We start from the raw sequence: 20,069 nt of genomic DNA on the forward strand, positions 1-20,069 counted from the left end.
ACTTGCTTAACACCCCCCTTACCTTGCTAAGAGCGCCATCTGCTGGCCATAAGATGCATTTCTGTGGTCATTTGTGGCATTTTAGCTAATGAAATCACTGCTTGAAAATCAAAGACCAATTCACTGTACCAGACTCATTTATTGGGTGAGATGCAACAAGTCCTTGCAGATAAATGTGATAGTTGCTGAGTACATGTGCCATGCAGCTTATACGTCACATAAGATGTAATAACATGTCGACGTCGCAACGTCCAAAATGCATGACTCATTGGCTAAATGACAAACTCAAATTTCTGTTGAACACATCTGGGCCTAAGTTTTTATTTATTATTGGAAATTTGCAGTAAAAATGTATATATTAATATGGTTTACATTTGTGCCAAGTTAGTTTTCTCACCATAATAAGTCAGTGTTTTCATCTTAGAACACCACACAAATCAATTAAAAGGTAGAGAGACTGCAATTACACAGGCAATGCGTGAAACTGCAGAAGACAGAGGCATCTGTCTTTTAATCTCATTCTGGTTCATTACAGGGGTTGAAATTTGGAAAGTACCAGTTAAGGGGGAACCAAATGTACCTGTTGGTGATTAGTTTGCATGACATTATATGATCTATGGGTAGTGAGTATAAAACTACATTACCACCGATCGAATGTTAAAATATTTTTAAAAATTAAAACAAGTGTCACTTTTATAAACAGCAATTGCTATTCCCATTTAGTTTCAAAAGGATATGTCATATGAGCTACAAAACAAAGAAACAGACAAACAAAAACATGTGCAATCAATGGCATACTCTTCTGTTTGAAGGTCTGGTCATGCAGATGACCGTATAGCACAGCAGCAACTCTCTCCTGGGTTTTGTTTCTATTGTATGTTGGAGTCAACCCAGTTCAGAACTACGCTCAACAATTCACAGAACTGAGTTTCCTGCATTTAGTAGTATTCTGTAGTGGTCCACGACCTTTCCTCTCACAGCCTCCTTAAGGCTCACGCAGCCTCCTGGATGACATCCCTGCAGTGTACGTTTGTTTTATGCACCCTTCCCCCGTTGCCCAGCAGAGGTCGCTAAGGAGTCAGCATGGCTGCTCCTCCTGCAGATTCCGGTTTCCCAGCTATGACACCTGCTCTACGGGCCTCATCTGCACATCTCCAATCTGGTGACACAAACAAGTAGAGATCAATACAGGAGCCAATTTACATTAAGACAATGCATTAAGGCTATAGAAGTAAGCAAGATGTACCTGGACGTGAGGAGGGGCACTGAGGACAAATGTGACTGCACTGGCTATGTCTTCTGCTTTCAAGCACTGAAAGACATACAGGGGGAATATTATTGAAGCAACAATGCTTTGTTTATTCGTTAAACACAGCATTGACTATCAGACAAACGTTGACTCTTACTTTCATACTCTCATACACTGCGGCTGCTTTCTCGGGATCACTGTTGTGGTGCCGGAAGGCAAACTCCGTCTCCACTATTCCAGGGGAAATACACTGCAGACCAGGAAAAATAAGTTCATTCTTACTGGTGTCACATTAGGGGATGGGCACAAGACACTTCCATTCAAAGTAAAGGTTAAAATGTACAAAGAGCAATTGATGCGATTCGTGTGTTACACACCCAACATCTAGCTTACTGTGGCTTTGATGTGAGTGTTTGCTTCTCTGAGTTCTTGTCGTAGCCCCTCTGTCAGAGCTGTCACAGCATATTTAGTTGCACAGTAGAAATGCTTATCAGCACTCGGCACCATCCTGTGTCCCCCCATACTGCAACAGGTAGAAGAGAGATGTGCTGTGTGTAGCTAGACAATACTAAGAACCCATAGTCCCTCTGACTCACTTTGTTCATGCCCACCAGGACCCCTGCTGGTTAAAGAGCACCCTAAACAATCAGAGCTAGGCTAAACATTTCTTCACACCTGTTAATATTGATGATGTGTCCATCGTCCACATTCCTCTCCTTCATCGATTTGTACGCCTCGCGGGTGCAGATGGACAAGGCTAACACATTCACCTTGAAGAAGACAAAGATAGCAGCCTCAATACCCATTCATATACGCGTCAGTGTGTATTAGATATAAGAACATTTGTGCCGCTGATGGTCGATCTAATAATATTCATTGGGGGTTAGGCATTCTGAGCTACTCATATTGATAGTTGGTGGACAACAGTCAATGCTGTGGCAAGACTGGGGGAGGTAACCAAACAACTGCATAAGGATTAAACATAGGCTAAAAATACTCTGCTGTACATATTAATGCAGGCTGCCTTGACAACAGATGGACGAGCTTTGTGAATGCAAGACTCAGGAGACGGACACTTTAGAGCAGGGGGCCTTCTCTAGTCAAGAGCTTCATAAATCAGCAAGAAAAGTCAAAACAAGAGCTGCAGTGTAGGTTTTCATTACAGGGCTGTGGCTGTGCCAGGGTTTCTCCTCAGCAGAGGCAGCCTCTGTGAGGGTAGTGGCTCAGCATAAACCCACGTACACACATTTCTGCTTTAATTCTCCAAACAAGATTCGACTCACATGGGAAAAGCATTTCAGCTGTTTTAAATCTCTATCTGATAAGCACCCATAGAGAAATAAACTAAGCCAAATACTGTAAACACCCGATATATACACTCCACATTGCACTGTTAGGCTTCGTGTGGGTCTGTGATCCACCCACATCGATCATGTTCCTCCAGCCCTCCGTCTTTCCGCTGAGCAAGGGCTCATTGTGGGCCAGTCCAGCGTTGTTGATGCATACGTCTACGCCTTTGTGCAGCGTTTTGATGGCTGAAAACATGGACAGGATCTCCTCCTCGTTGGACAGGTCACACTTGTACGGGATTAGCGTGCCGCTGTAGCCTGCACTCTGACATTCTGCCGCCAGTTTCTGAAAAACACAAATCACACCCAAGTCAAAAAAGGCCATAAATCTATTATCAGGCTGTTGGGCAAGAGCTAGAAATTATTAACGCGCAGGGATGAGTTCCACCCAACGAGAGCACAGAGCCACGTGATCAACACCGCATCAGTGAAAGGCCACAGGTACGATGGCAGCATGTTTCTGTTTCCTGTCAAATCATCTCCGCACAAGCCTGGGTAAACGCACGCGGCCTTTGCTTTTAAGATGCAGCTGGATTGGGCCGGCAGCGGTCTGAGCAGGCCACACTCCAACCAGGTCAACCAGCTGTCCACCGCTGGAGGATCTGATACGAGCCGACACAGATCCGCTCGCCAGGCGCAGCTGCAGCAGTCACCTGATGCTTCAATCTGCGTGCTCCTGAGACAGGAGGGGCATGGATGAGGAGCAGAGCTGGGGCTGGATTTAAACTATGGCCAGAACTTAGCAACAGTCTACGTAAAACACATGATAAGGGATCAGCAGCTGCCAGCACAACCACATTATTAGCCCAAAATGTTTCTATAAATTGAGCTGGGTTTCTTTGAACAGGGCGTTACGGCTACTACTCTGTCAACACGGGGGATGTGCAAGATTCCAGAAACTCTCAACAAGATCGCTGCAGCAGAACTGGTCTGTTTTGGCCTTGATGTTTTGTACGGTTGTCAGGGCTTGTCATCATGGCGGGCTACGACGTCATTATCCAAGAAAAAGTCCATTGCTCCCAACGAGCAGCACATCAAAGCCAGACTGATGTTCGCCCGCCAACATCTGAAACAAGGGGATGCGCTTTGGAGACCAAACAGACGTACAGATGCTGCTTTCATAGAGCCATAAAAGAGAGCGGCTTTCACCCCCTAAGAACACAGGTCCCACAGTTGACCGCGATGGCGGGTACATGAATGTGGGGCTGTTTGGCGGCTTCAGAGAAAACCTTGTCCGGTTTGAAGAAGAAAAACATTATTTGAATATTTTGTAGGATAATGTAAAGACATGTTATGTGTAGCCAACCCTTCAAGACTGTCTGGTGGGAGCTTAAATCTTCAAATGAGCATATTAGTAAAATGTATTAATCAAACATTTGAAACTGTTATGTTTTTTTTTAATTCACACTATTTTTCTTTCAGGATCCTGCACTTTAGAAGCACACAAATTGCATTAGGAGAGATCATTTTGGCCTTTTTGCTAATAAAATCGATGTAAGTGCATGAAGGCATTCTCGCTCACACTTTAGTGTTCAGATTTCTCTGCATTTCCTCTAAGCCCTTTAACTGGGATTATCTAGAGAGAAGGCATTACCCGAATAAAGCTATCAAAATATTAAAACACTGAAAACACTTGTCTTATCTTTAAAGACTAAATCAAGTTCATTTGGCCCCATTATGGAGGTAACCTACTCTCTGTTCTCTGTTATCCTAAATGTGTAACCTGTGAGCACTGGTCTGTTTAGCCACTAGAAAGCCTTTAAAGTTAAGTATCTCATCGGCCATTAAACCAAAGCTCTTTACTTCACACTGCCTAAACACCTGTGGGGGGGGAGGGGCTCTCAGGCAGACAGACTGGTGCAGCGGCTTCTTTATTCTAAAAAGGAGGGAGCCAGGCCGGCCTTTTGTTCAAGGGGGGGCGTTAGTGGTGTTCCCGAGGCTAACACGGGAGCAGCAGAGCAAACAGGCCCTGATCTCAGTCCAACTACAGGAAGTCTCAGGCTGTGAATCTGCGTGTGGGGGGTGAGTGTTGGCACCGGCTCTATTGTTGTGGCCAGTACCAGCCCTCATACTGCCCACACCTACAGAAGTGGATGATAAGCAATCATTTGGCAAATGTAGTGCATGCAAGTCTGATTATTCTGGAAAACTGAAACAATATCTTTAGGACCTGGCATTACTGCTTTTAATAATGAGGAATACAATAACAACACATGCAGACTCACAACAGTGCGACTAAATAAGCTCTAACTCAAAACTAAATCACTGTTTGCACTCCCACAAACACCAAATATTTGTACAGTTCAAAACCAAATAATATTTCAACAGGTCATAAGGCTTTTACAGTGTATATAAAGTAATGGTGAACAGATGCCCACACGCACTCTCAGGCATACTGTATGTGCACATGCAGTCGCATTCATTTGCCCGGCAGAGCGATATTATGTAAGGTCTGAAAGGCAAGAGACATCATCCTGTCACCCCAGCCTCATCAATCATTCACCGACTCTCAGGGAACTGCAGCAAACGAACAAGCAAAACAACTTGTGAAATAAAAAGAAGGTGAAAGAAAAAAGGACAAAATGATGCTAAAGCAATGAGCTCAAATACGCTTTCGGCTGCGAGGCAGATCGATAACATAAAGCATCAGCCATGAAGAGAAGCAGCTGAGAAATTAGATTTGTCTCAGGTTCACTCAGGAGCCCTAGCAGATACAAAACGAATCAAGTTATAGGACACTGTACAGTACCTCCTTGTATTCTTTGAATAGAATGACTGGTAACAACAGCCACGATTTGGCCGGTAAACCCCCTCCCCACCACTTCGTGGTATTTTTTGTTCTGTCTCCTAAGTACCTGTGACACACAAAACTGTTTTGCCTGTCCTAATGCGTTTTCATTCTCATTACCAAGAGGTCCAGCGATCAAAAAAAGCCCAAAAGGGGGAATGACAAGGGGGAAGGAAAGAGGGAGGGAGACAGGGTGAGTGAAAATGAACAAGTGAAACAGAAGAAGAGAGAGTGACAGTACTGCACAAAGAGGATCACGGGTCAGATTTCACTATATTTTACTCATTACTCAATTACTCACATATACATAGTTTAGTGCATTTATCTTTCCTAGAAGATTCACCTGAGCTTAAACAACGCTTAAGCCCTAATGCCAAGAACTAATCAATTAAATCTGTGTATTGAAACCTCACGACAACACACAAGATGCCTGGCAAAAAAGTAACAAGTGAACTTGACACTTCATATTCCAGTAACAGAAGACGCTTAATTCTGCTAAAGCCAATTAATTATTATTCAGCTTAACCCCTATCGCGTGGCATAAAAGTAAACTTTCATGTTTAGCCTGAGCCCATTTACAAGTGTAGGGTGAAACGTGAGAGCAGGCTGTATAATAGGATTGCAGGGCGAAGGGAAGGTAGCGTGATTACCTCCTCCTCACATACAAGAGGTCTAAAGGTTGAACAGGGTGGTTTTTACAGCTTTTCCTTTAGTCTGGCCAAGGCAGGCAGATAAGGAAAATAATTAGTCTTTGTTAATAACTAGACCAACCCAAGGCACCAAACAACCGTGGGATGAATTGGAAACCTGGATGCATATGAAAACCTAGGTCCTGGTGTCATTCAAGTGCCTCCTCTACTTCATGTGTTATTTCGGTGCTATCAGAACAACAACTTCACGCTCAGCTCTATGGTGGCCCTGATGCCAGTTTGGAGCCACATCATTATGCATGCCGAGTACATGATAACTTGGGCTGAGAGTGGACAAGGGGGAGTCCCATGGAAACACTGTTGATTAGACGCGCATCAAATAGAAGCCTTTCAAACTGAGCCAGGCTGAGCTGGTCTATTCAGAACGTGAGCTTAGAGTAGCAACACAATGTTTCTAGCAACAAATCCAATTTGGCTGCCGTTGAAGAGTTAATTATTTAAATTATCATTCGTCATCAGACGCCCTCCGGTTTTGTGAATAGTGAACTTGGTGAAATATGCTTTCAGGAGCTGCAATAGCATTTAGTGTTTACTGTACATGACGTCTTCTTCTCCTCCACTTCACACCTCTTCACACAACTTCATATATTACATATACAGAGAGAAGCTAAGTGCTCAGTACAGGACAGCAAGTGTCCAGCCTGTTATGGCAGGAGACCTGGGGAGAGAATGTCAGAGCTAGTAGACCTTGCACCTTGAAAGACGAGGGCAGAAAGGACAGCGCAGTGGTGGTGCAGTGAGGGGGGGCATGACTCATGGGGGTCACCGGGCTGCCTGGACACATCACACGCTTTACTGGGAGACTCGTCGATCAAGCAGAAGTAATTTCAAACACGCCTGACATAAGAGCTTCCACAGAGCAGAGTTTCTTTAAACAAATTACAGCAGGTAATACAGATTGAACAGTAATATAGTGCTGCTGTAATGCAGTTCTGAGAAATCCTTTATCCAGAGACAGAGGGTTAATTTATTTATTTATTAAATTTGAGTAAAGTTTTTGATTAGGCTGTGAATTAGTAATTGTCAGTTGACAGGTCTAGTGGAAAATGTGCAGTCAGTGGAAAATGTTTCTGCACATCTAAGATAAAAGCTTGAAAGATGCCTTTAAGCAGCTTGATGAGCTTAATTGAAAACTGACACAGGAAAGAAACCGGCAATCGTATAAGTGAAGACTGCACTGCTGTGATTTGTCTCTCAGCTCAGTGATGCAGCAAAACAAAGCAGCAGCACAATCATAAGCCACAGGGATTGGCTGCTAATAGATACTGGAATTAAGTCCATGGGGGTTTGCGTTGCAGAAATGGGTTTAGGAAATGCTTAATCAAGAGCAACTTTCTAAAACAACGAAACATGGCTAACAACAAAGTAGATAACACCAGATCTAAGCTAAGCCTCACCTGTTAATGAATTCTAGTTTTAATTTATGATGCCCTCACATTAAAGATGCTGGGGCCTGATGCAAACACTAAAAAAATCAAAAAGGTTAGTTTTGTTTCCAGCAGTCACGATGTGAAAAAGGAGAATCACAAGCTGAATATAACCAGTGATCATATGTCCCTGTCTAAAATAAGACACTGAGGCGTTGAGGCATTGTGATTCAGTACAATTGCGGCAGCTTTACCCATCATTACTGGATCCGATCCAGAGTCCCTCCTTCTTTACCTTTAACGCTAAGGACAACACTTTGACTTACATGATATACTTAGGGCATCTGTCTCTACTCACACAGTCTCTCTGTATGTCAACAATTCTGTTTAGTGCTAGAACAACGCAATATATATCCTAAATTCATCTAAGCTAAAGTTGAACCAGCAAAGCTTTGACTTTTACTGTGGAAACCTAAAAGTACCCAGGAATAGTTAGGAGTTAGCAGTTTTTAACTGACCTGCATTAACAACAGGGTTATTATCTGGAAGATAATCCTTCTAAGGTCTTAAACCTTACAAAGTAAAGTCACTTGAAAAACTTGTTGTGGTTTTGGGTTGTGTAAATCATCTGAATTGAAGATTCACAATGGGTTGGCACAAAATAATTGTCTTACTCAGAGGATTCTGAGAGCAATACATTTAAGAATCTTTACTATTATATCACATACTACTGCAACCTACTGCACAAGACATACAGATATAACAAACGCAAAACCAAAACATTCATTTATTCATTTAGTAATAAAGTGACCTATTTTTTTGAGTCAGGTTGCAGCTCAGGCAACGTGGCTTTTACTGTTGCTTTTGTTTTACCGCCTTTCTCTAACTCTCAACTCAGATGCTGCAGAGGTGGCTGAGTCATAAAATGTGCATAAATATGGCTCTTAACTGAGCACATTTGGACACCACGCTCCTAAATTTTCAGGACACATTTAAGCCTAAATTGAAGAATACACTGGTTTCACTACTGTAAATAAAAGCTTCTGGTTGAGGAGGGTTCCAGTAGAGTTAATGAGAAGCTGTGCTGCTGCTTGGATGTGGCCCTGCGTCTCCATTCCTGCACAGAACCCATGGTGACCACACGTCTCCCTCCAGTTCTCTGCTCTCCTGCTGCCTACTACATACTGTAGTCTCATAGACAACAAAACAATGCTGCTGCCACAACTCTAACCTTCCTTCCCCCAAGCTTTCTTTATGAAAAGGAAAAAAAACAAAAAACTACATTATTTGACTACATTTGCCCATTTCCTGGCATATTTACTTCCATATATCAAGAATATTACTTCCCTCGATGAAAAGAAAAGACCAAAAGGGAAGTCAAGAACAACCGCTCAGTGATGGACACTTGCAGCCCCCACTAGCAACATGCCAGGTCTGGCACAACTACAGCAAGAACCCAGTTTACAGAGAAGAGAGCACAATACTGGCTTTGTCCCCCAACGTACAAAGACATCACTCTAAATTCTTGTACGTGATAAAAAACGTCAAAATATAAGGAATTAAAATGTCTAATTCGCACTGATGACTCTCTGTTTTCTTTATTTAGTTTGCTGGATCTTTATTTTAATTGGCTGCAGAGTAATCAACTTTATACTTATATTATGCAAAAACTCTAAATATTTTGACCTTGCTTGGTCTGGCAAAGGTCACAGAGTAAAAACAAGCTGTTGCAGTTAACTATTGACAGGAGGGATCATGTGACCAGAGCATGAATGAAGGGAGTTTATCTATTGTGCAACTGTGACTCCCTGCTCATTTAGATGTGGGTGCGTTTGTGTCGTCAAGGTGGGGCCTTCTATCAAAGACAGGCCTTGAGATTGGGTAGACTATTTTTCAGTAGTAAAGCAAAAACTTTAAAGTAATAAATATTTCTTAGTATATTACCTGCTTTTAAACAAGATGCCTTTAGGCTTTTTATAAAACAAAGATCTCTGAAGAAATACTTAAGAGACTGAGAATTTAGACTTTTCAATTAATTTGTCTTAGAAATAAATAAGGCTGCCACCAATAAACTTTACAGTGTTAAATTATTCATAGTATAAAATGCTTATATATGCGATATTCCACCAAAGGTCCAAGTCAGATATGGCTGAGGCTAGCAACACGGCACCACTTGCTTTGAGAAGCCAAACCAGGGCACAGGTTTTCTTCAGATCAGTGCTATAGATTAGAACAGGTGAGGATTGAGGAAATGAAATTAATTAGTGGCTGACATAACAAGTAAAATACAAAGCCTGTTTTGACAAGCTAGGCATTAGCAATTAATAACTTCAATCATTTCTATGAGGATCTTTCTATATTTAAACTAAATCTGTACCAATTTTCTGACTTGGCTTTAGTTTACGCTCCAGAACTCCACGTCACATCACTTGAACTAATACTCATCCAGATGATGTCTTCTGGGAAAGCGTTTGAACACAAGAGACAGGAAAACTGCTGTTTTATACCAATCATACACCTTTAGAACAGAAACAACCATGAACAGCATGTTAAAAACTGTCCTTCAAACTTTTAATTTAATCTACACCAGGTCAGATATTCCTACATTCTTTGACAACAGGGGTGGGGACATGGTAACACTCATGGTGGAGTCAGGAAACCCCATCTCTGGGAATTGCAGGGAGATAAGTCAAATCTGCCTGGACAGGTTTATCTCACTGGAACAATCGGGGTGTGAGAGGGGCTGAACTGCTACTCAGTGTCCGCACCGCGATCAGGGGCTGGCAGGCATCTTCCTGACACCCTGAGCCCCTGCTGGTGCTGGAGCAAACCCTGACCTCCGAACTCACGTGAGGAGATCAACCAAAAGAACGAGATATTTTAGTAAGGATTAATAATAGAGATTATCGCAGATTAGAGGTTTCGGTGGATTTGCAGAGGGCTGGTGGAGGAGCATCATTATTTGGTGGGTGGCTGTGCACGACTTTTATATGGGGAATAATAGCAAGATGCACCATTCACCTCATATTAACAACAATAGCTAATGTTGGTTAAAATAACCGGCGCTCACAATCTCTTAAATGCCTAAAACAGACATTATATCCTTAAAAAATAAAATAATGCGGCTTCACTTCTATTATAAAACCGGCTACCCGACATAAAACAACTTGTTCATTTAAGTTCTACATTTATTGCTTTTCGTCCATTTTACATTTACCGTTGGGGCTAAAGGTTTCTAGCTTAACTTGGGAAGCTAACGTTAGCTAGCGGTTAACATAGTTAGCTAGTTTGCGGTCCTAACGGAGCTAGCTCCTACTATGTGTCGGACACACTCGTTCGCCGGGCTCCTGATAATAAATTAAATTGCCCACCTCTATTTTGTCGACGTTCCTGGCGCAGCCGACCACCCTCATGCCTTGCTGGACCAGCGCCCGGGCTACAGCCGCTCCAATCCCCACAGAGGCTCCGGTTACCAGGGCCACTCTGCCTTTCCACCGCTCCATCTCCGCGTACCGCCCGCACCGGTCACCGCAAACGAAAGCGAACGCTACAGCTCCCGAGCCGCGCCTCTGTGTCCCGAAGCTGCTGCTCAACGGCACGGTTGCAGCTCGCGCTGTAATGCGTGGACGCGCAAATGAATGGATGCGGCAGCTACAGCCTCCTGCGCCGGTCTGTGCAGCATCCAGCACGGCGTAAGCCCGGATCCATGCGCTACTCTGGATGAAATATGAGGAGCCCCAGAGTGTGTCAATGTTTGGTTTACATCACCTCCTACTTTCCTTTTGAAGCCCGACATGTTCGTGTATATTTAGCGCCACCTACTGAAAAGAAACTAAAATAACCCAGAACCCAGAGAATTGTAAGTTGCCTTCAAGTACTTCCATCAATCAACAGCTTCTTTGTCGTGTTTTGGTTTAATCAGCGATACGTTTGGCACCTGCTGCAACACACTATGACCGATTATTAATTATAAACCCAAATTAGTTTTTATTAGAGGGCTTTTATTGTTTACATAAACTGCTTGACTAGATTCCTCTGGACAATATCATCCTGGCTATAAGCCGCTAAACCGGTTCTGCCTCCTAGTGTTTATAAGTGTAACAGCCACTAGTGCATTTAAAGAAATTAACACAAATATAAATACTTTGTAGACAGTAAACAACACATTTGTAATGCATATTAATAAATATTCTTTATTTAGTAAATTTTGCACATTGCGCTCTTAACATCACACCCAAATCCTAAATACAAATGGATGTTTATTCTTTGTAAAATCTTTTTAAATTTCTGTACACATTTAATGGTACAACCTTTACCACTACACTGAACTTTCACCAGAGAAACAAGTACAAACCAAAATTAACAATTTAAGAAACAGAAAAAAAAGAACATAAGACTCCTAAATTTTACCCCTAATGTCACAGCTTGCAAAGCTTCATTTACTGATTCCACTGTGCACTTACCCAATAACCCTATAGAAGACCAGCAACAGATAGCCAGGCTTGGTCAAAGAACAATCACAGGTGAGAAAGTGGGCGAGAAACGAGGTGGAAGAAATGTGTTGGTGTACAAGTGCAAACGAGAGAGAAGACAACCAACAGAAAGTGAGAATCATACTGCTTTAAAAAGAGAAATGACAGAACAAGATACCGAATGTATTTCAGATTTTTTTTTCTAAACACGTTGCAGCAGTGGTCACGAGTGTTTTTCCTCAGGAGATGAGATGTCAGTACAGTTAGTTGACACTGGTGGTGGCGGCAAACCACTTTCTGCAGACTGGCTTACTTCGCTCAGTGGCGCGGCAGTAGTTGGTGAATTTCTCTTTGAGTAACTGTCGATACTGGTGACGATTGTTGTAGAATGACTGGTTTCTTTCTAGAAATGCCTGGATTTCATCCTGTGTCAGACAACTTTCGTCATCTGAAGTCACCTCTGAATCATCCTGCATTTACAACACAAACATACAGGAGATTACACAAGTTCTAAAATAGAGCATCGCAACAGTTATGTCACAAAATGAGAAACCAGCTTCAAGGAAACTGCTCACTAACCAGAAGCTCCACAAGACTTTTGTTTGCCTCTGAGGGGCTCACATGGAGGCTGATGTCCTTTTGATGTACTGCCCATGGTAACCGTAGTGCAATATTGGCAAAGGTATCGCCCCAAAATGTGGAAAACATTTCTTTGGTTCGGCACGTGTGCAATGATGGATTGTGGCCTGTTGAGTTTCTGCTTGACATACAGCCTTCATCATTCACACTCTGTGGAAACGTGAAAATTGTAAATACTACGCACTGATATTATGCTCAAAGATTTTAAATTTTTTAGTTTATTCTTTCACCTGATCGTTGCATAAATCTTTGCCGGTTTTCTTTTTTTTACTCTTGCATTGACTGTTTTCCTTCGAGTGTTGCCAGCATTCTAAACAACTGTCTATTGCATCTTCCTCCTTGTCTTCAGCACAGCGATGTGCATTTGGGTCGTCTCCTGAAGTACAGAACCAAAGCATGCAGTGAGACACTATAACAGACACAAGACTGATGAATTTCCTGGCATCTCTGAGCCAAACCTGCTTCTTCATGATTACAAATTCCCTCGTAGCAGGCAATGTCGGAGCCTTCCCGCGACCCCGTCTCACTGCCCTCCATACTTGAAGAGTAGCCACAATCGCTGCCATTGCTGTGTGTTGACAAGTCTGGCACACATTTTTTTAAAGTTTAGCCTTCCTGAATGAGATACTACATGAAAAACTGGTTGTATTGGTGTCTGTCTGTATCTTTACCTTGTTTAGTGTTATCTGGACAGCTACAGGAAGGGCTTCCATTGGTATTAATACTCTCCTCACAACCAGTCCCCTCCTCCTCGTCATGGCTACAACATGCCTTACAACTACCATCTGCGGAGTCAAGGGAACCCTGCAACACACCAGATGAGTCAGACTGAAATATGGGCAAACATATGCAGCTGCAGAAGGACACAAACGTCTTGAATAATGTGTAAGCTGAGCTTTTCCAAACTCTATTTAAATAGAGGATTACCTCATCCAGATGTTTTTCTTTGTCCTCTGCCTCCTGTTCATTGTCAAAGCCACATTTGTTTTTGCGTCGATTTTTTCGCTTTTGCCTTTTTTTCTCTTGCTTTAGTTCTTTCGCTCTCTCTTCTTCAGACAGCTCTTCAACAAACTGCTCCAGCCGACTGATCCCCTGCATCTTCTCCACTGCCATCTAGGGGAAGATAGAGCCATGTCTTCCTAAATTGCCAAGTCATTTTCAAGTGTTACACACACAGGGGTCTTTTATGTTGTGTACCTCAAAACTTTTGCGTAGTGCATCAATTCCCAAATGAAACAATATCTGCCAGGTCTGCTCCTCTGCTCGTAGTTTCTGCCAGATCCTGTGCAGCCGCTCGTACAGATGAATACCCAGACACGTCAGGACTTCCTCTTGTGCAATGTCAATGGTCTTGGCATGTCTCTCCCTGCGTCTTAAAACAAGCAAAACATCCACACAGTTTCAAATGCACGTGAGAAGATGCCTAAAATCAAATGGGTTTAAATGATTAATGTGACTTCTGCAGTAGTCACTGTATGTATGTTTTTCACTTCACTTACTCATAGCCCCCTGCAAACTCTGGCTCTGCCCGGCCAAGCAAGTGGGCGATGAAGTCAGTTTCACAGCACACATGGATGTGGCGTTCATGGGGACAACAGCAAAGTCCCTCATACAGTGCTGCACAGTAGCCTTTCTCTTTACTGCAGTCCAACTCACCCACCAGGATGTTGTATGCCCTTAGCACTTTGTTCTTACAGTCAGTACAAAACCTACAGACAGGAAAGTTAATGTAATCTATTTCCTATTAATATTGTATTATTGGGTGGTGCATCATCAGTCACACTTTACCTGTGTTTGCGCAAGTAAGTCTCCAGTGTCTCTAGCAGACAGGCGCTGTCAATGAGGATCACCTCATCCCTGCACTCCTGAGACATCAGCTCCCATACATCCATCCAGCTTCCCCTTCAAGTGAACGTGACACAATTGCAGCCATAGTCATAATGATGCACAATTATTAGGATTTCTTGCTTGTAAACAATTAAATAGCATCACATCCAACAGATGCAAAGATTAACCTGACAATATCGTTTCTAACAACTCACATTTGTTGATTAAACAGTTATATACATTAGCTACCATTACAATTATCACGTGGCTTTCAGCTTACATCAACAAGCTGGAAAAATACTGATACTCCTGACAACTGTTCCCCATACACACCATCATACTCACTGTCCCACCCACTAGAATGATTTACAAGCCATTTTAAACTTTCAGCGATTTTAATGCAGCCTCCAAATAAAAAGAAAATGTTAATAACACAATGAATTTTGTTGTTTAACAGTTTTAAGAAGACAAAAAACTCATATTACTTACCCCAAAGGTTTAGGTTTGTGTGTGTCTAAGGAGTGTAACTGACACCGCTTGTTCTTTTTACTTTTTGGAATAGCATCAATCATGTCATTCAACTTCGACCTGTAAAAAAAAACAACAACAACAACAACAACAAAAAAACTTGTTTTGAAAATGCAGCCTTTAAAAAGTCAAATCTATAGGACCAATCTTTCAAAATTATGTATCAGCAAGTTTTGAATGTATGTACACTATTAAAACACTCTTTTCCCTTTCTGTATCAGATTGAGCACATTTCTTTTTACCATTTTGAAGAAAAATAATAGTTTACAGTTTCTTACCCATGAACATAGAGGAGGGTGAAGAGCTTTTTTACATCTGTTAAACAGGCCTTGGTGACAGAGAGCATGCCTGAGGGCTTCACTGTAAGAGGCTCGAGGGCTGGGTTTCCCGATTCCACTAAGTGCGAGAAGAGGCGCTCCACACTTCGTCTGCAGCCCACACATGGCACCAACTGAGATAGTGCACTGTACACATCTCTGGATGTCACTGTTAGAGTGCTGTTCAAGTCCTGCTGCTTTAGTTTGAAGTGATACTAAAGGCAAAGGAATAACATATGAATCAATGCTGTCATCAATATATAAAACAGGATAAGACTAAATTAATATATATAAACATTAAAACTACTCACCTCTGCAAATTGTTTCCAATGATAAGGGTTAATTTCATGGTTATCAACATCCATGACACCATCAGAAAATTCCATCACCATCTGTTAATACAGGGAATAAAACATTAATGTCTATGAATGCACCTTCTAGAAGGTTTTGGTTCCTGTTTTTTAATTAACACACACTTTATTACTCATGGTGTATGTGGAGATGTATGCCTGCAAATTCATGTAATATTATTCAATCACAACTTAACTTTGACAATATCAATACTATTCATGCATTTCCCAAAGTGGTTAAAAATGTTCTGTTAACTTCTGCACAGTTCATCATACCTCATAGCTGAACAGTCATGGAAATGCGTCTATTTAAACTTTGGGGTTTCTAAGCACAACCATTTGTACGCTTAGATACTGGGGTTGAATATGGACGGATAAAAATTAAGCTCTTGCTTCTTAACAATCTGAAGCACAGTAATCACACATAATAAGGAGCTTCTTGTCATTTTAGGTAATGAAGCGCTCCCTTACTGTGAGAGTATCATCAATATATAGTGGAATCTGTCGCGAGAGAAATGGGTAGTCCTCTTCCCCTTCCCTGCAAACCGCTACGAGACGTGCCATGGCTACTTCCAGTTTCAGGGAGGTTGCTGCTGTCCTGCAGACGACAAAAGACCAATTGATGTTTGACACCGCACAGCATGTAACAAGCTAATGCTAATGTATTGCGGATCACTGCAGGCTAGAATCACTTTGTCACTACAACAAAACACATATTTACCAGGTAGTAAAATAGGCTACAGACCAATTATTGAAAGATGACAGCATGCGAATTTGCATTACTAACACAGCTAGATTGTATGCAGATTTGCACTGACCCAGATTTGAACAGCTAACCTAAGTTAGCAGAACAACCTGTGAAACCCCTCGGACGAAAAGAGACATTATATTAATAAGATTGGTTTGTATGTTTCTGGCTGAAAAGGTACTGAAGCATGGATACGGATTTAACTGCGTTAGAGTATGTGTTGTGTAGCATAAACCAGAAACCGGTGGCTAGGCACTTATCGTTAGCCTACCTGCTAATCTAGAACGATCTAAGAAATTCAGTAATCCGGCAAGTGTGTTAAAATCACAGAATTCTGAATTATTTGGCACATATGGAGGTTTCACATGCCGTGGTAAATAATTAAAATGTTGCGGTAACGATAGGGCGTACTTAATGTTACGTCCTGTCGATGGCAACCAACTTGGCTAACTTAGTAGATAGCATGGCTATCATTTAAAGCTAACGCTAGCAAGCTTGTATACGGCTAATGTAAAGTTCAACTAGGTGCCTGGCTACTTAGCGAGTGCGGCTTTCACACGCTCCCCTCCACCTTTAAGACAGTAAGCATACACTTACGCCTTGACAAAACAAAAATATATTGCCCAAAAACGTGCTGTTGGAACTTACCCGCTTCAGAAAGTTACCCTTAGAAAAATAAACAAGTGCAACAGTGAGCGAAGCTGCTACGGTGGCGGAATCTTCATGACTGATTTGACCTCTGCCCTCCCACGTAATAACCGACGTCGTTAAACGTGTTGCCTCCAGGGGGCGCGCTCCAGCAGATTTGCTGTGGAAAAAATGGTTATGTTCAACATTCAAGATAAAAAAACGGAGTGAAATTGTTTTGCCCACTTATGATTGCTCTCACAGAAATAAAAAATATATATACACAAGTATTATCAAGACTGACAAGTGAGACACACACATATACGCACATATAATACATGTACACATACACACACATTTACATCATTGTACCTTACGGTATCCACATATACACATATGTACTATACTACACAGATTATGTTCTTATTTTCAAATAACGTTTTTATCATTTACTTGTTTTTAATAACTGTTTCTTTTTATTATTTAGGATTAGAAATACATATAAGATGTGTTGCTGTGCTTACTGTAATCTAGTATAGCCTTATAATATTGGCTTTGGCATACAATGAAACAAAAAAATAAAGAACAATTCAAAACAACAGGTGCAAACATGCTGTATATTCAGACAGGATTGTTGATAAATTTTATCTATTAAGATTTGAGCAGCAAGGTGGTGTGAGTGCTGTTAACTTACAGTTATCAGGATGTAGCGTTGAATTCCCAAAAAAACATCCTTTCTGTGTGGAGTTGGCATGATCTCAAACAAATGGTTAGGACAATTGATGTTTGTAATTTGCACATTTGTTTAGATTGAATCACTTCAATTGTTATTACAAGAAGAAAGACATGTTCAGATTAATGCTTTATGATTTAATTGATCATTTGTAGGTATGTCACACTCAAAATAAAGCAAATGGCTCTGTATCTTTTCAAAGGCAATGTTACCAAAACTTTACTGTAATTCCACAGAGATGTAAAGCATATATTACAAAGCAATTCATAAACATGTATAACAGTAAAACACAAACTGAAAATGAACTGCTGCAGCTGAGTGTTTCCACTAAAGAGTTAGTCAGTCCTGTCATGATATTTGCAAAAATAAAGAATAACAACTGATTCCTGCTGACCGCTTGAACAAGACAGAATCTTTCAGATTCAATGCTCTCTTTGTCTGTGACTGAGTTTGAGTCTTTTCTCTGAAGCTTCCATGACGAGGGCACAAAGTGACAGCCCGATGTTCTTTTGGAAAACAGTAAAACCATGTCAGCTATACCAAGGCAGGAAATAAAAAACAAAGACTGCGCCACACTCCAAAGGCAGAAAGGTAAATTAGCTGAGCGACGAGAAACTGGCTCCACCAGTGTCTGACATATGTACAAAGCTGCATACAGCATGGAGCTTCCCAGCAAAAGGATAAAAAGTGCTTTGAGCCACTCTCTAACATGGGACCTCGGCTGCATCACATAAAGCCCAACCTGAACGCCTGCCATATAGATGGCTACGTAGCCCACTACAGAGAATATGCCTTCTTTGTTTGCATGCAGAAAGTCCTTTTCTCTGTCATTATTGTGGATGATAAAACCCTTCAAGGCTGTTCTCTCCAAAAACAACTGGTAAATCCCACAAATCAGAAGGGCAAAGAACCAAGACCGTCTGGCTGGTAAGACAACCAGAAGTACGGAAGCCACAACTCTGACAATTGCTAGCGTAAAGAAGAAATTCCAGTGGATCCCATATTCTGTCACATGTTCGTGGTAGCCAGACATTTTAACACTCACCAGCCTTCCCATACCCAGGACAACCAGAGGCCACACAGACAGGAGCTGCTTTGTGATGTAATTCATCTTACATCCTGAGATGTTCTTCCTCCGTGCCTCTGGGCATACAAGTGCATTGGAAAAAACAAATGCTCCAACGCCAAAGTCCATAACACCAGTCCCATAAGTTTCAGTTTTTGCATATCGTCTTGGGAAAACAGCAAAGTCAACGGCAAGAATGCTGATGGCTGTCTTCACATTAATAAACACCCTGAAGAGAGTCACAAAGGGCACCTGGTTAACTTGAATACGGCTCTGTAGGAAGGTGCTGGTCTTTGGGTGCTGAGGGGAGGAATGACTGTCAGAGCGATAGATACACCAGAACATACTGGCTGAAACAAAGGTTAAGCTTAGGATGACCTGGTGAAGAATACTGCTGAAGACCGTGCACGACAGGACAAGGGGAAAAATAAGTACAGTGAAGTCTAAAAACAGGTGAAAAACGAGCGGCAGTGGCTGAGTCCCTTTGGCCTGCTGGTAAAGGATCAACATCAGTCCTCGGTTCAGAACGCATATTGGAGCAAGACAGGAGCCCAGAGCCACCTCCTGCAGAGACGTCCCATTGAGATTACTGACAAACGCTTCCTTCACTTCCTTCTGAGACATAGCCTGCAAACAATATGATTATTACACACACATACTTCTAAATATCCCTAATATATATATTAGATTACAACATGTAAGACACTTATGGTAGCATCTATAGGTAATTTAAATGAATATACATACTAAACATGTAAAGGTATTCCTAATGTAATCACATTCAACTTATGAGTTATTTATGTTCTGACAGACTTCCGCTTAATCGTAAGAATATAGCCAAAGAACAATTCTTAGGCTATTCTTAGGAGTGAAAGTTGGCTTTGTCGTTAAACATATTCAGGTAGTATTTTAATGCAAATCAGTACAAATGAGTTCATGAAGTACTCCAATACGTAAACAACCGCGTTTCTCCAACATAAATCTGAGTCTGGCTACCAGTACTACTTACCACAGCGATGTCGTCGTTCAAGTGTTGTAAATTAGGGTTAACAGAAATACCTGTTTTGCAACCTATCCAGCTACAATAGCTGCAAAACTAATACAACCATGATGCCAACATTAGCATGAGACCGCTTTCATTCGTTTACTTCCGTGTTCGGTTACATGATGTATTCATGACACCTCGGATTTTTTTTATACATTTTCTATAAAGAAAGTTACATCCCTATTATATACAAAAACATGTGGTTGTTAGTGCTAATGTTTATTTGATACAAGCGTCAAATTACCTTTGTTTTC

The 20,069-nt window shown here is 41.6% G+C and overlaps 3 protein-coding genes across 3 annotated transcripts; all 3 read right to left on the bottom strand.

Annotated features, from left to right (window-relative positions):
• Positions 1-119: 119 nt before the first annotated feature.
• Positions 120-11,249, bottom strand: dhrs11a (dehydrogenase/reductase 11a). Its single transcript, XM_029172991.3, has 7 exons — positions 10,835-11,249; positions 2,675-2,884; positions 1,925-2,019; positions 1,643-1,772; positions 1,407-1,499; positions 1,247-1,312; positions 120-1,159 (listed from the first exon to the last, which is right to left on the bottom strand). The coding sequence occupies exons 1-7, from the start codon at positions 10,964-10,966 to the stop codon at positions 1,118-1,120; spliced, it is 768 nt and encodes a 255-aa protein (XP_029028824.1). The 5' UTR covers positions 10,967-11,249; the 3' UTR covers positions 120-1,117.
• Positions 11,250-11,629: 380 nt separating this feature from the next.
• ggnbp2 (gametogenetin binding protein 2) lies at positions 11,630-17,145 on the bottom strand. Its single transcript, XM_029174125.3, has 14 exons — positions 16,993-17,145; positions 16,068-16,194; positions 15,558-15,638; positions 15,208-15,461; positions 14,891-14,989; positions 14,363-14,476; positions 14,074-14,283; positions 13,772-13,946; positions 13,502-13,687; positions 13,246-13,378; positions 13,033-13,158; positions 12,805-12,950; positions 12,515-12,724; positions 11,630-12,405 (listed from the first exon to the last, which is right to left on the bottom strand). The coding sequence occupies exons 2-14, from the start codon at positions 16,158-16,160 to the stop codon at positions 12,199-12,201; spliced, it is 2,034 nt and encodes a 677-aa protein (XP_029029958.1). The 5' UTR covers positions 16,161-16,194; positions 16,993-17,145; the 3' UTR covers positions 11,630-12,198.
• A 681-nt stretch (positions 17,146-17,826) lies between these two features.
• Positions 17,827-19,941, bottom strand: pigw (phosphatidylinositol glycan anchor biosynthesis, class W). Its single transcript, XM_029174126.3, has 2 exons — positions 19,780-19,941; positions 17,827-19,397 (listed from the first exon to the last, which is right to left on the bottom strand). Exon 2 carries the CDS (start codon positions 19,392-19,394, stop codon positions 17,913-17,915), a length of 1,482 nt encoding a protein of 493 aa, XP_029029959.1. The 5' UTR covers positions 19,395-19,397; positions 19,780-19,941; the 3' UTR covers positions 17,827-17,912.
• Positions 19,942-20,069: the final 128 nt, after the last annotated feature.

Source organism: Betta splendens, chromosome 14, assembly GCF_900634795.4.
Source record: "Betta splendens chromosome 14, fBetSpl5.4, whole genome shotgun sequence".
NCBI lineage: Eukaryota > Metazoa > Chordata > Actinopteri > Anabantiformes > Osphronemidae > Betta > Betta splendens.

Excerpts from the sequence above, each read along its gene's own strand:
- dhrs11a (XM_029172991.3), bottom strand. The coding sequence starts at position 10,966 with ATGGAGCGGTGGAAAGGCAGAGTGGCCCTGGTAACCGGAGCCTCTGTG. Across the intron at positions 1,500-1,642 it reads ACACTCACATCAAAGCCACA|TGTATTTCCCCTGGAATAGT; the intron begins GTAAGCTAGATG and ends CCTGGTCTGCAG. Across the intron at positions 1,160-1,246 it reads GTGCCCCTCCTCACGTCCAG|ATTGGAGATGTGCAGATGAG; the intron begins GTACATCTTGCT and ends TTGTGTCACCAG.
- ggnbp2 (XM_029174125.3), bottom strand. The coding sequence starts at position 16,160 with ATGGCACGTCTCGTAGCGGTTTGCAGGGAAGGGGAAGAGGACTACCCA. Across the intron at positions 13,379-13,501 it reads AAGAAAAACATCTGGATGAG|GGTTCCCTTGACTCCGCAGA; the intron begins GTAATCCTCTAT and ends GGTGTGTTGCAG. Across the intron at positions 13,159-13,245 it reads TCCAGATAACACTAAACAAG|ACTTGTCAACACACAGCAAT; the intron begins GTAAAGATACAG and ends AATGTGTGCCAG.
- pigw (XM_029174126.3), bottom strand. The coding sequence starts at position 19,394 with ATGTCTCAGAAGGAAGTGAAGGAAGCGTTTGTCAGTAATCTCAATGGG.